Here is a 14,411-nt window from a genome sequence, read left to right as displayed (position 1 = left end):
ACCTCTAAGCTATTTCTCCAACCCTGCAGTGATCCTGCAAGGGCCTTAATATCGATGAGCGACAGAGCTAGCTTGTTATTGGTGATCCGTTAGAGAGGCATAGCAATTTTTTGTGGGGATGTAAATGCACAAAATCCCTTTCTTTGAAAACCTAGTAACTCCTATGTTCATCTGCATACTTCTTCAGCTTGGCTTGGGAATCGTACATGTTCTTTTTAGCCAATGGAAGAGCATCCATCCTTTCCAAGTCATCTCATGCTTGCCGATTTTGCAGCCAAGTCTAGAGGCATCCATACATTGCTTTGAATGGGCTCATCCCAACAGATAAGATGCTTGGTATTCTTGTACGCCCATAATCCGAATCATTCATCCAGAACGAAGTATTGTGTTGTGATGTTGACAATGTAATGAAAAAGAGAGGTTTGGCATCTATGTTAGGTTGTTCATCTATATGATCTAATAGAGTGACAAGATAGCTACCATATATTTTTTCTAATAGAGTGATGAGATAGCTACCATATATGTGTTCTAGGGAACGGTCCAAGTCATATGGGTAGTATGTGGATGGTGTGGTCCCTTGTGAATCCTAGATACATTGGGGAAGTGTTAGGACAGCTAGGATAGATGAGCAGTGCATCCAAGACACATCACACGGAATATACGTCCCCCCTAGATGACTCTTCTCAGTTACTTGGCTTGGATATCCCTAGTCCAAGTAGGAAACCACTACCGCATCACAATGCATATCTACTTGTGCCACACTTGGTGGGTGGAGTCCTATCATTAAGGGTCATACTTCAGTCTGTCTCAGCTTTGGTGCGCTTGACCATCGCAAGTGGTTGACGTGGGCCACTGTGCCTACATCATAATTTTAGCCATCGCGATGGTCATGTACAAGACAGCATGGCGGTTGTAGTACATCTTTATCAATACAAGCTTGTTAATATATATACAAACGTGTTATGAATTTGGGTCTTATGAAGATAGTCCTTGGACCAAGTTGGCGTCATAGCAAGCATTCTTACGACGTGACCCTCATAGGTGAGGCCCGAGGGCTTGTGTATGAGACACATGTTGTTACTCTAGGGAGGAGCCTAGCTCAAGATGGTAGAGCCTATGGCTGAGAGGTGAGACAACTAGCTCTCCCTTATTGTATCGTGTTGATCTATGAATGTTGTTTCAGGATAAAACAGTGCTTAGGGAAGGGGCATCATGTGTTTCATGAGATTTGTATGTGTTGTCAGGGGAGGGCATCACATGCATAGTTGCTAGGGAACGCCGTTCCATAGCTATGGAACGTTGGAACGGCGTTCTCTTCACTGAGCTTGAAGAGAACGTCTGTGGAACGTCTGGTCTATGGAACGCCTATGGAACATTCCACATCCCCTGTGGAACGTCTAGGGAACGTTCCCTAAGCCGTTCCCTGCATGCAGATCATCCAGATGATGGGGATGATGAAGAGGATGAAGAGGGCAACAACCACAATGCTGCAGATTTAGATTGATAATTGATGTTGACAGTGTTGAGTGGATCATGCATGTAGCAGCTAGTTTTTTAAGTTCTAAGGGCTGGGCAACAGAGATTCTACAAAAATGTCAAGCAGGCTTGTAAATTGATATTTTTGTTTCTGATCCATGGTTTCCCTTGAGAGTGTCATTGAAGGAGATTTTAATGAACGAATCATGTGGGCTATTCTAGATTAGGATAAACCTTTGTAGGCTTAGGGCCAGTTAAGCTGAGGTATCACATATGGTAAAGCTATTGGGGATTTGGTCATCATGGCATATTATCATCATTTAGTGCTAGGTTAGTATTCAATATAGAACTTCCAATCTCTTCCTTACATTGTTGGTGGCTCAGTTTCAGGTTTTTTCCACCTTTGATGTGCTCCCGTCTCACCTTAAGTCGCCAAATATTGTAGAAGATGCATCCAGTTAGCAAAAGTGCCATGTGAAAGATTGTAATTTGTATTTTAATTTCAAATTGGTCTAATTGAGCTTTAGCCAGTAGTTCACATATCACACCAAGAAGCTTTTAAAAGCATACCTTGGTTATAGGCTAGTCTTTTCTTATCGAATGTATCTAGCCTATTTGAGCTTCTTTACAAACTGATGAATGCATGTTTTTCACAGAAAGAGAATAGGGCTTCTTTCCTGTTCTTGTTTTAGCTGCTGGAAGAAACTGAATGACATCACCTGTAAGCAGTGTGGTTTCCTCAAATTTTGTAGTGCATTTTCTCATAGAAGATTATTTTCAAGTCTATGCAATAAATTATACACACTGCTGGCAAGGGATACTTGACATGTTCTGCCAAACGGTGTGCTTTGCTGAATTGAAATGTGATATTCTGGTTAAGAGATTGATTTGTCTTTAGTAGAGCATAATCTGTCTTTTAATTGCTAAGGTAATTGGGTAAATTGCCACAATAGATGATCTAGAACTATGTTGATATTACAGGTAGCAGCAATCAACACAGCAATGGCAGCTCTTACCAAAACTGTGAATGTATTTCCTAAGGAGCGGCAGGTTGTTGACCGTGAGCGTGCAAAAGGCAGTTATGCACTGGGACCTTACTTGCTTTCCAAGTTGATTGCAGAAATTCCTGTTGGTGCAGCCTTTCCTTTGGCTTTTGGGAGCATTTTGTACCCTATGGCTCGTCTGAACCCAGCTTTGGAGAGGTATGATAAGATCCCCACCAAGTTTTGTGAAATTTACAAAATGCTTGTTTCTTCATGCACTTCTCTAGAGTCTATGGATCGCCTCAACCCAGCTTTGGAGCGGTATGATACGATCCCCACCAAGTTTTGTGAAATTTTATAAGTATTGGTTTCTAGAGTCCATATTCACACCAAGTACAAGCATGCAAGTACAGGACTACTTGCCTGCCCACATTGTCCATACATGCATGCGGGTATTCTTCCATTTTTCAGTTTCTACATTACATGTTATAAAGGTGTGCTAGACACACCTAGTTCCCCTACAAAGGGTGAATGATCTTGATGTTTCTGATAATTTGGTCTCATAGGCCTTTTTGGTCTCTCACAGATGTTAATAAATCTCTCTCTCTCTCTCTCTCTCTCTCTCTCTCGTCCCCTGCCACATGGGTCCCATGTATTTCTTGGGGAGGGGGGCTTCAATCTGCTATTAAACTGAAGGTCTGTATGCTCGTTGGTTCTTGACCACCCAAATACTGATGTGATCCTGTGGACCAAAGCAGATTCGGGCAGTTTTGTGGTGTAATAATGGTGGAGGCTTTTGCTGCATCTGCCATGGGTCTGACAGTTGGAGCTATGGTCCCCACCTCAGAAGCAGCCATGGCTCTCGGTCCATCACTTATGACAGTTTTCATAGTTTTTGGTGGTTATTATGTTAATTCAGAAAACACTCCTGCGGTGTTTCGCTGGATACCCCGTGTTTCTCTAATCAGATGGTAAGACGGTAGGAAAAATGGTCTAGAATTTGCTGGCAATGTCATGTAGCAGTTCCTTGCTTCTGATCTGGATGCTTTGCTATAAGTTGTTCTAGAGGAATTTGAATGTGATTTTGAAGCTGAGACAGACATTCCATTCATTCTTAATGCGAACAGGGCATTCCAGGCATTTTGCTTAATTGAATTTAAAGGACTGAAGTTTGAGCATCAAAATTCTTTTGACCTTGAGACTGGGGAGCAGGTCAGTTTATCTAGATATCATTGGCCATGACTGTCTTTGTTCAGCACTTAACGTTTGTTCTCAAATTTCTCTGTGTAAAAATTTGGTGAAGACCTGAAAATAGTCCACTTCTTCCTCTCCTTTCATCTCGGGACAGTGAATGTTGTTGTGCAGGTTCTGGAACGTCTGTCATTTGGAAAGAGTTCTGTGAATGAGGCAATCATGCAGGAACTACGGATCTTACTTTTTTTTTATTGGATGTCATACATTCTTCTTAAGAAGAACAAGCCAAAGTATCAAAAGCTTGAGCCTTCTAATGGCAGCAGCTCCTCTGTAAAAATTGAGGAGATCAAGGATTAATTAGTATGTAAGTCCAGATATTAGCTTTCCTAGCATTAATTCACTAGTTGCAGGAGGGAGACAGTTACATTCAGCACACAATCTCCTCATCTTACATGGAAATGTGGGAATAACATTTCACTCTGAATGTGCCTTGTTCATTTGATATCGTAGAATCTTGTCGATTACATTCAGCAGTTTCGATGATTCCCTTGCAATCAGGCTCCATAACAAGTGGCATGATTGTTTAACAAAGCATTCACTTCGCTGGAGTATACGCTCAGTTTCCTTCTCCGTTAGAAAATTATGCTTTCAAGTCCATTTAGGTCCTTTGAAGCGCAACTATTTGTCCACAGAAGATCCTATTTTCAACATAATTACACAATCACATCTGCTCTAGTTGGAACAGTCACTGGTTATGTATGGAATTTGTCCACCACAGTCCATGTAGCTCTACATTGGAGCATGCCCCGGATGTTAGAAGGCATGTATTAGGTTTGTGACATCACACACACATGTGCACATGCCCACGCAATGCACACCCATGCACATGCACGCCTGTGCCCTTTCGCATGCAGATATATGAAATATATTTATGTGTCTGTCTGTCTGTGTATCTATCTCTGTGTGTGTGTGTGTGTGTGTGTGGAGAGTAGCCTGCTGTGTGGGTTTGTGGGCTGCAGTTCTTTCTTTCAACTGCTCTTCTACATTTATTCTCCTTGTGAAATATTTCGTCATACAGCTCTTTCTTTTTTCTTCTTCTAAGCGTAAGGGTTTTTTCCCACTTTCTCTATGATATAAAGCTTCTTTTGCCGTGTGTATCCTGCTTCCAACTCAAATCTCTACTCGATTTTGGGACTTCCCTTTTTACTTCAGATACGATGGCAGCTTATGAGTTTGAAAAAACTTTCAACGAATAAAGACTAGCTCAAAACAAGAAGCAAAAGCAGGCTTTGGGGTAGGATGACCCTGTCTTCAACTCTCAAGAGGCACAATTGGTTTTTGATGTTATGCATGAAAGGAAAGAAAAAGAAAGAAAGAAATTTTATTAGAGTCTTCGGAAGACCGATGGGTCTATGAGACTGAAAGAAAACCTGATACAAATCACAGTAAGGGTGGAGCTACTGAAACGAGCATCATCACCCGTGATGAATCCTAAGTCTGATCATACATAATCAAATACATCTGGATGTAACAATGAAAAGAAAAGGACTGGAGCGGAGCGGAATCCTCCATATGTCATGTCCCCCTAGCTGGTGCATAGCCGGTGATGGGACGCTAGTGCACGTCAAGGGGTGCCGTGCGTCTCGGTCTCTTGGACGAGGCTCGACACAAGACCAGAGCCACCGTGACTCTCGTGGGACGTATCCCGGGTCTAAACAATGATGGGAGGTCCCCTAGAGTGATTTGTGTGCCCCCTCGATGTTTCGTGTGTTGTGTTGCAATCGTTGGGTCGGGGTCTTTGTCACATCGGCAGCTAGAGACTAGACGATCAATGTCACTCGATGGAAAGAACTTTGTGATCCTACTGTGAGAGGTGTCTGATGATGTAGCCAAGCCCCGTCGCCTGATTAAGTACTCTATGTCGGACTCCCTCGTGAATGAAGGCCGCGAGGCATCTTTGATCTGGGTAGGCGAGGAATTTGGAAAGGAGCTCAGAGTCGTCTCTGAAGAGGCAATGGTAGCAACCTCGGATCTCGTAGTACACTGGGGACCTGTAAATAAAATGCTTCTCTGACTCAACCTCCTGACAGTCGCACAATATGCATAAGCGATGCTCCCTAGGAATCCCCTCTGCTCTGCTGCTCTCTATGCGGAGGTGGCGGGATGATACCCGAAACTGTTCGATGAAGATCCGTAGTGAGTGAGGCATATGAAGCTCAGTGTACCCCGGTGGTGTGATTAATTCCTTTTCCGAAATGCGAAGACAGTAATCTCTGTAGAAACTCAGCTTCACTGGAAGCTCCCTCGGCTCCAACCAAGTCCTAAAGGTGTGTAGCTATAGGAGATCCTCTCGAATGACCTGGTTGGTATGTGGCCCAATCGGGATGGTGGGTGGGAGTATCAGAGGGGCATCTAAACTGTACTGAAAAGGAGGTATCCTATCGATGTGAAACCCTAGTCTCACAGACCATCTGTGAGTCCGTGCATACCAGCATCGCTCGTCTCCCTCTGCTACCAACCTCATGGAGGAATCGAGAGCCAACCATGACAACCTCTGTCTCCCTGATGTGCAATCCCCATATTATCTAACCCGGTGTAGATATGTGATGGTCTGAAAGGTTGCATCTAGTTAGAGTGGAGAAGCTGCAGGAGATCCTCTCGAATGACCTGGTTGGTATGTGGCCCAATCGGGATGGTGGGTGGGAGTATCGGAGGGGCATCTAAACTGTACTGAAAAGGAGGTATCCTATCGATGTGGAGCCCTAGTCTCACAGACCATCTGTGAGTCCGTGCATACCAGCATCGCTCGTCTCCCTCTGCTACCAACCTCATGGAGGAATCGAGAGCCAACCATGACAACCTTTGTCTCGCCGATGTGCAATCCCCATATTATCTAACCCGGTGTAGATATGTGATGGTCTGAAAGGTTGCATCTAGCTAGAGTGGAGAAGCACCAAACTCAATCTGAATGATGTGATGTGGAACAGATGGTTTTCCTCGGATCATCGGTGAGAGCATGAGGATCTGCAAGTGCTCCACCCGTGTCCACTCTATCTCTGACATGTCAGGCCCCCAACAAGGGCTACCATACATACCAGCTGGTCGGACCAAGGAGTCAAAGAGAAGAGCCTTGGTCCAGATTGGGCCGGAGAAGATGACCCCCAAGTAAGTGTATGAGGATACAATCTCAACTGATGACCCACCCAAAGTAAAAGTAAACTGCTTTCGTTGCATGTTTGGTCGAGAGGTGTTAAAGATCATGACCTTGGTCTTGCCAAGGTTGACCTCCAAATCATGGGATAAACAAAAAGCCTACATTGCATTCAGGTGTTGCTGGAGTCCCTCAGGTGTGGACGATAAGAGTGCCATGTCATCTGCATAAAGAAGAATCCTGATGATAATCCCGGCAAGTGAGCAACCGGTCCCTCCAAACGTCCCCATGAAAGTCTCAAGCTCATCGATGTAGAGGCCAAACAGGGTCGGTGATAAGGGACAACCCTGTTTGACCCCTATGGTACTCAGGATGTAATCTGTCCAACCTACGCATGTACAAACTCGGCCTGAGACTCTCTCATATAGTGCCATGACTCCCCTGATGATCTCCTGATCAAATCCCAGTGTTTGTAGGCGTGTGATAAGACGAGCTCGAGGTACTGTGTCAAAGGCTTTGCGGAAATCCACAAAGCAATAGTATACCCTCTCCTTCCGTGATCTGGCCTCCTCAATGACTCCTGAGTGTATGCGATCCATAGTCCCATGGTCTTGCCTGAAACCGGCCTGACCCTCTGCTCTGAGCCCTCTCATCTCTACGAACAGGCTAACCGATGCATCCAATACAGTTGCATAGATCTTGGACATCACATGTCCAATCATGATAGTCCTGTAGTTACTCGGGTCCATGAGACTCCCTACCTTGTGGATGGGGGTGATGGTGTTGAGTGTCCAAGTGCGAGGGAAGCCAAGGCAAACAGCGTCATTGAATAGCTTTGCTAGGATCGGGGCTAACGTGTCGATCCCATATGCGATAAACTGAGTGCATAGCCCCTCGTGATCCTTAGCTCGACCATTGTGCAGTTTCAATGTCACGTCCTTGACTCCCTCTTTGGTGAACAACGTGCAAGTGGTGGGACGAGGTGTGTGTATGAGGTCTGGAGTGGGCTGGTGTGGAACACATATAGATGGTGTGCATACATGTGCTAGACTCTCGTGTCAATGAGGGGTGATGGGGACATACGCTCAAGGAATTTCCGCCAAAATTCCTTAGAGTTGCTGTTGTACAAGATGTGCAGTAGCTCCTCATTTTGACGAAGAAAATCTTGCTTCTTTCGACGTACGAGACGTTGGTACTTGCGTGCCATGTCTAGTGTGTTCAGGAGGTGACATCTGGTTTCAAGTTGGAGCTATCGGCGATAAGCCTTGCACTCCGCATCGTACCAATTGTTGTAGGGTACAGAACCAAGAGGTGGTGGTCTAGTGGACCGTGTGGTGTGGGGAAAGATTTGGAGGGCAGCCTCGTGGAGTGTGCGACCAATCAAGGCAGCACGGTCCTCTATGAGTGGTATGTGATCGATGTAGGTTAGGAGTCTGTTTAGGCGTCCAGAGTAGGTCGGTGAGAGGTTGTGATCAAAGTGTATGTCGTGGTAGGTGTAGTGCTTCCTATGTGGTGTGTGTGGTGTGGCTAAGCACAACATTATGACAATCTTACTTGCAAAATGTGGGTTGATTATGCTTTTATGCATTCAGATCATGCCCCTTTATGGTTGAGGGTATCTCTTCATAAAATGCCAGGTGACAAGCTGTCAAAGGCTTCTTATTGTTAATAATACTTACTAGGGGCATGATGCATATAAGGCAATGATTTATGATGCTATTAAGTCTCTTTCACATCAGAACCATATTAATATTGATTATGCATGGGATGCTTTTGTTGCCAGAATGCAAGTAGTCATTTGAGATTATAGCAAGAATTACATGAAAAGCTTGAGGGACACTGTTGCTTAGGCCAAAAACACTTGTCAAACATTGGTTGAGCTTAGTCATTTTTCGCCTTTGTCATTGGAAGAAAACACGTCTTAATGCCAAACTGTTTGCAATGCAGTGATGATAGAAAAACTACTAAATGGGAGACGCGAGTAAGACAAAGGGATTTTTTGGATAAAGGTTTTTCGTCAATATAATTTTTCAAATTCCTACATTACAAGAGGCAATCTACAAGTGTTTGCCAAGTCCTTATGCTTGGTGATTGTTGGACTTTCTCCAAGTATAACTTGCTACAGCTTTTGTCACTCACTTTGCTCGATAGTTTGGGCATGCAGATCTCTCTTCGTAGGAAGTTATGTCTACATGGGGACAGCTTTTGCAGCATGTCTTTCCCATTGTTTCTCTTGAACAAGCTTTTGAGTTGGAGGAACCTTATACTAAAAGGTAGTTATCTGATTCAGTGACATCTTGTCGCAGATGGAAATCTCTAGGATGGGATGGTCTCACCATTGAATTTTTCCTTGCATATTGGGATATCCTCAAGTCTACTTTACTGCATATGATCAATGGTGCTTGGCAAAACCAACAAATGTCGGGTTCATGGTGGAAGACATGGCTTGTCAAGCTTTTTCAAAAGAAGCAAATATGTGAATCATTGGTTGATTGAAGACCTATGACTCTCATGCCAGTTATTTATTAGATCATAACCAAAATGGTGGTTGATCGCATCAAAGGATACTTGCGTGATGGGCTCCATCCTACTTAATATGGGTTTGTTCCTCACATGCATATCACTGATAATATTGCAAATGGTGGTTGATCTCATCAAAGGATACTTACGTGATGGCCTCCATCCTACTTAATATGGGTTTGTTCCTCGCATGCATATCACTGATAATATTGCAAAATGACTATGTTGGGATAGAATATGTAAAATACAGGGAGTAGGATGTGCTATTGTTGCCAGTTGACATTGCCAAGGCCTTTGACACAACTTAATTTGATTTCATCTCACAGGCCATGCATGCTTTGGGATTGGGTACAAAATGCAGCATGTTATTATTGGTTGTACAATCACAAAAAGCTGTCTATATATTGTCTGGGGATATTTTTAAAAATTGGACCCTCTATTGTTCAGTTCGCTAGGGATGTCCACTTAGTGCACTGCTGTATGCGATAGCTACACATGCAATACTTCAATACATGGATCATCTTGTGGCTACAGACATGTTGCATGGATTGGAAATTCATGTAAGTCGTAGTATGGTTGCTCAAACATATGATGATGATTATTTTTTTACTCCAAAGAATACTAAGAGGGTTCTTTCTTCCCTCATGGATGCTCTATTATTTTATGGCCTGGCTACTGGTCTACATGTGAATTTTCAGAAGTCTAAGCTATTACCATTGCATTCTAAAGACTGGCATAGTCTTTTGGATGGGGGAAATTGTCCCACTACTCAGTTAGCTAGCCGTCTTGGTCATCCTTTGGGCTGGATGATTACTCGTCGCCAACAAACTGACTGGATACTTGCAAAAAGAAAAAGCTTGAATATTGGGAATTAGCAACTTGGCCATTGCATGTTCGCCTAAGGAAGTCCAATCTATTTTGGTGGCATACATTCAGTTTTACTTGCCTTTGATCATGTTTGGCAAGGGAGATCTTATATATTTTATGTCAGCCATTATGGAAAATTTTTTGTGATCCAAGCATGACCGAAAAAGTTTGAGATTGCTTTCACTACAACGTGTTTGTCCGCCAAAGATGCATGGGGATTTAAATATTCTCAAAATTCACGTGCATATCTTTGCTCATAAGGAAAAAATGATGCTACAATTTATGCAAGGAGATCAACCTTGGGATGCCATGATGCATTTTTTGCTTTTGCAAATCAACACCTCTACTTTTGGTTATTGGTAGCCAAACTCAATGAGATTTTTCTCTTGTCTCTATTGATGGCAAGATCAAAGGCTGTCGTTTGGTCTCCAAGATGTTATTTGATTGGAAGCTTATCCTTTCCCTCTTGGAATGGCATGGTCGCAACTCCTTGCAAGGCAATTCTTTAAGGGCTGAAAGTTTACATTGGTCGAAGGTCTTTGACCCTCCGTTGGCTTTGCAGGAACCCACATAGATTCCTCCTTTATTAGTTTTAAAGGGATCCTCTCTATGGCTGATCTGATTAATGATGATGGTACCATGATATCTTTTCCTTTAGCTACCGGACAATATGGTTTAGGCATGCATTATCATCCTATGTGGCAAAAGATTACTCAATCGCTTTAGCCTTTTTTGCGGGTACCACCACTTGAGCTTCAGGATATGCTTGAATATTGGAATCTTCATTTCCCAGGTATATCAGCCCATCCCTTGAGACTATCTCACATTACGGTACCTTCCTTATATAAAGTTTTGCCGCAAACTCTGGTGCATGAATCGCCCAACAAAGTGGTGGAGGAAGAGATTGCACAGATTCCGTGGAGGCAATCTCTTCCTCCACTTGTGATTTCTTGGGTCTTCTTCGACAGCATTTGAGAGCTAGATTTTCTACTACTACCTTTGGGAAGCATTTCTGGCTTTTTGAGATTCACCCACGTAGACAGGGGTTTGAGGTGTTCTTCATTTGGGTTCATTACTGGGCACTCTAGACTCTATGGAAGGATAGAAGTCATAGAGTCTTTGTTCATATGTCTTCTGGTACTTGGCGTTGAAGCCCATTCACACCTCGTACATCGCCATCAACCCGCACCAACTCTCTGTAAGTTGGCCAATCTGTCGATGCCTCTAGAACCTCGGTCATCACCTCTGTCATCGTGCAACAACAAAGCTCCACATGGCCTCCCTCTCTATCTCTACAATCGTTGCCCTACCATCTCTCTCACACATGGTAGATAAGCTCACTTCAGTGTTAGGTGAAACTCACCCTAGGCTCAATGAGTGCTCCCTAGCATGACATGTGTTAGATATGATTTGATTAGGGTCAAGTTTAGATAAACTTGAGTTAAGAGGGTTGGTCAAGAGTGTGCCATGTAGTAGCCTCATCCATCGGTGCCACATCATCTGTCCATGTGGAAATGCCACGTTAGCTGCCACTTCACTGCCATGTCATTTATCTATGTGGTAGTGCCACACCATCAGTCAATTCATAGTCTACCAGGTCACCTGCTGTCAACTTGGCACTACCACGGTCCATGTCACAGTGCCACTTCAACATCACTGCTTCTCAAGCACACTGTGCTCTAGCACATGCACACATATCATCAGTGCACCCACATCATTTTTTTGGGGGGTAGTCTTGTCATCAAAGTTTGGCTATTCTTCGGAGAGCCATATCTTTTGATCCACAAGGAATTTGGAGGAGTTGCAATAGAAAAATTTGCTCAGCAACTTAAGATCTACATTCCTGTTACCTCAATTTGGCTATTGTTTGGATAGCCATAACTTTGGATCCACAAGGAATTTGGAGGAGCTACAAAAGCAAAATTTCTCAGTAGCTCAAGCTCTACATTCTTGTCACCTCAAATTTTACTTTTGGGATATATACAATGCAATATTTGTTGAAACCTCTTCATTAGAACTCACCCTAGTCAGATCGCTCCAAACCTAGTACATAAAATAAATTAAGATAAAATCTATTTTTCTCTTCTATTCAATTAATGAGTAGACTAGTTATAGGACAAGCTAGCTCTAGAGGAGACGCTTTGAATTTCTCTAACCAAGCCAATCAAGCCCATTCTCCCAATTATTTTCTAAAGAGCATTAGCCCCTACAGAACCCATCATTGGCATTCATCTCACACATATCGATACCCTTGCAGTTCATTGACAGATGGCAAAGTCACTCTTATGTCACTTGGCAGATTAGAGATACTGATTCATGACAATTGCACACATATGCATTCACATTCCACCTTGTAAAGTCACTAGTTGACTATTTGCAATTGGTTCATGTAGTATTTTTTCAAGCCTTGTGAGGCCTCTAGCTATCACCGGCATTTAGTTGCTATTTGAATACTGGTTCTGATTCTTGGTGCATACGGCTTGCTATGGAAAAGTCACATGATGATGTCATATTTCTTGATCAAAGTAGCAAGAGAGATGATGACAACTATGGCAATTGGAAGTTTAAGATTTGGACTTTTTTTTCAATTGAAGGATTGTGGGATTTTCTCATGGAAGTGGAAAAAATCAACAATATGATGAAGACAACTTGCATGACTATCAACAAAAAGTTCTCATATCCTAGTATGCCTACTTTTAGAATTCCACAACTTAGACACATAAGGATGAGGATACATATGGTGGTTCGACTTTGGCCTTGAGCAACCTCATGAACTTGAGAAAGAATGGTTCTCCAATATTTGCACCAATAGGAACCCAATAGAGAACGTCATAATCAGGATGATACACCCCATAAAATCAAAGGGATCGGCAACATACCCTTGCACAGTAATGCAAGCACCACAGGGAGTATTGGGGATGCGTTCTATGTCCCCACAATGGTACATAACCTTATCTCTGTTAGACAACTGATTGAGAGTGATATGGGAGGTCACCTCAACAAGCATGGATCATTGAGTTAGTAGGCTGCTACAGAATCAAAGGCATGCTAACTCAATGATCCAATAAGCAACAATTGATTACATTCAAGGATGTTATCATTGATGAGGCTTCATCATACTATTGATAGTCTGAATATAGTTTCTGCTCTACCTCAGCCCACAATGCCAATGATACATCAGATTTCTTGCCTGCATAGCCAGATAGTATGCAGTCCATAGTGACCACTTAGAGCAAAGGAAAAGAAAGGTCCTTGATGATATAAACACTACTAAATTCATCACTCAGATCCTTGAGAGTTCTACTTCCATCTCAGAAGATCTACTCGTGATTAGGCAGGTACCTGCTAAGAGGGGGATCTACAAGAGAAACTATGCATTCATGGCCAAAAGTGATGGATTTTGATGAGCGGACCTCTTTCCAAGATGTTGTGCAAGTCCCTAATTGGCAGCATGGAATGGATGAAGAGTACAATGCTCTTCTAAAAAACTAGACTTGGACCTTGACAGATTTTCATGCATAGAAGAAGCCCATAGGATGTAAATGGGTTTATAAATTCAAACTCTCACATGGAGAGGTTAATAGATACAAGGCCAAGATGGTAGCCAAGGGATATGCCCAAGTGTATGGTAATAGATTATGAGGAGACCTTTGCACTAGTTGCAAAGATGACCACCATGAGGATAGCCATAGCTCTTGTAGCTCACTTTGATTGGTCCATCCACCAGATGGATGTGAAGAATGCCTTTCTCATTGGTATTTTTTATGAGGAATCTACATGACACAGCCTCCAAGGTATGCTATTAGTGGGATGGAAAACAAGGTTTTCAAGTTGTAGAAATCACTATATGGTTTGAAGCAAGCCCCTCGGGTATGGGATGCAAGGATTCATCATCGCTTCCTCGCATCTAGTTTTCAACCATCTAGTTCAGACCCATCCCTCTACATCAAGAAGACTACAAAAGACATCCTTGTTGTAGTGCTTTATGTTGATGACTTGATCATCACCAGCTCCAATGGACATCTCATCTCCAAAGCTAAGAGTCATCTCACTTTTTACTTGAAGGATATGGGAGGAATCCACCATTTCCTTGGGATACAAATATGGAGAGATGCTACTGGCATTACACTTTCATAGGACAAGTATGCCCAGAGGGTACTCAAGCAATTTCATCTACATGATTGCAAGACACTCCCTACTCCAATGGAATGCAACATCAA

General features: G+C 43.0%; 1 protein-coding gene across 1 annotated transcript in view; it reads left to right on the top strand.

Annotated features, from left to right (window-relative positions):
- Positions 1 to 4,183, top strand: part of ABCG7 (ABC-2 type transporter family protein) — a 33,276-nt gene extending 29,093 nt beyond the window's left edge. The window contains exons 8-11 of the mRNA XM_087391511.1: positions 2,458 to 2,678; positions 3,218 to 3,430; positions 3,587 to 3,671; positions 3,825 to 4,183. Coding sequence (XP_087247637.1) covers positions 2,458 to 2,678; positions 3,218 to 3,430; positions 3,587 to 3,671; positions 3,825 to 4,010 — 705 coding nt within the window. The 3' untranslated portion in view covers positions 4,011 to 4,183. The remainder of the gene's footprint in view (positions 1 to 2,457; positions 2,679 to 3,217; positions 3,431 to 3,586; positions 3,672 to 3,824) is intronic.
- Positions 4,184 to 14,411: the final 10,228 nt, after the last annotated feature.

This window comes from Dipteris shenzhenensis, chromosome 20 (assembly GCF_047967505.1).
Source record: "Dipteris shenzhenensis isolate YYH24624 ecotype China chromosome 20, Dip_SZ_1.0, whole genome shotgun sequence".
Lineage (NCBI taxonomy): Eukaryota > Viridiplantae > Streptophyta > Polypodiopsida > Gleicheniales > Dipteridaceae > Dipteris > Dipteris shenzhenensis.
Note: the sequence above shows the minus strand (reverse complement) of the source record. Positions and strands in the feature narration are given on the sequence as shown.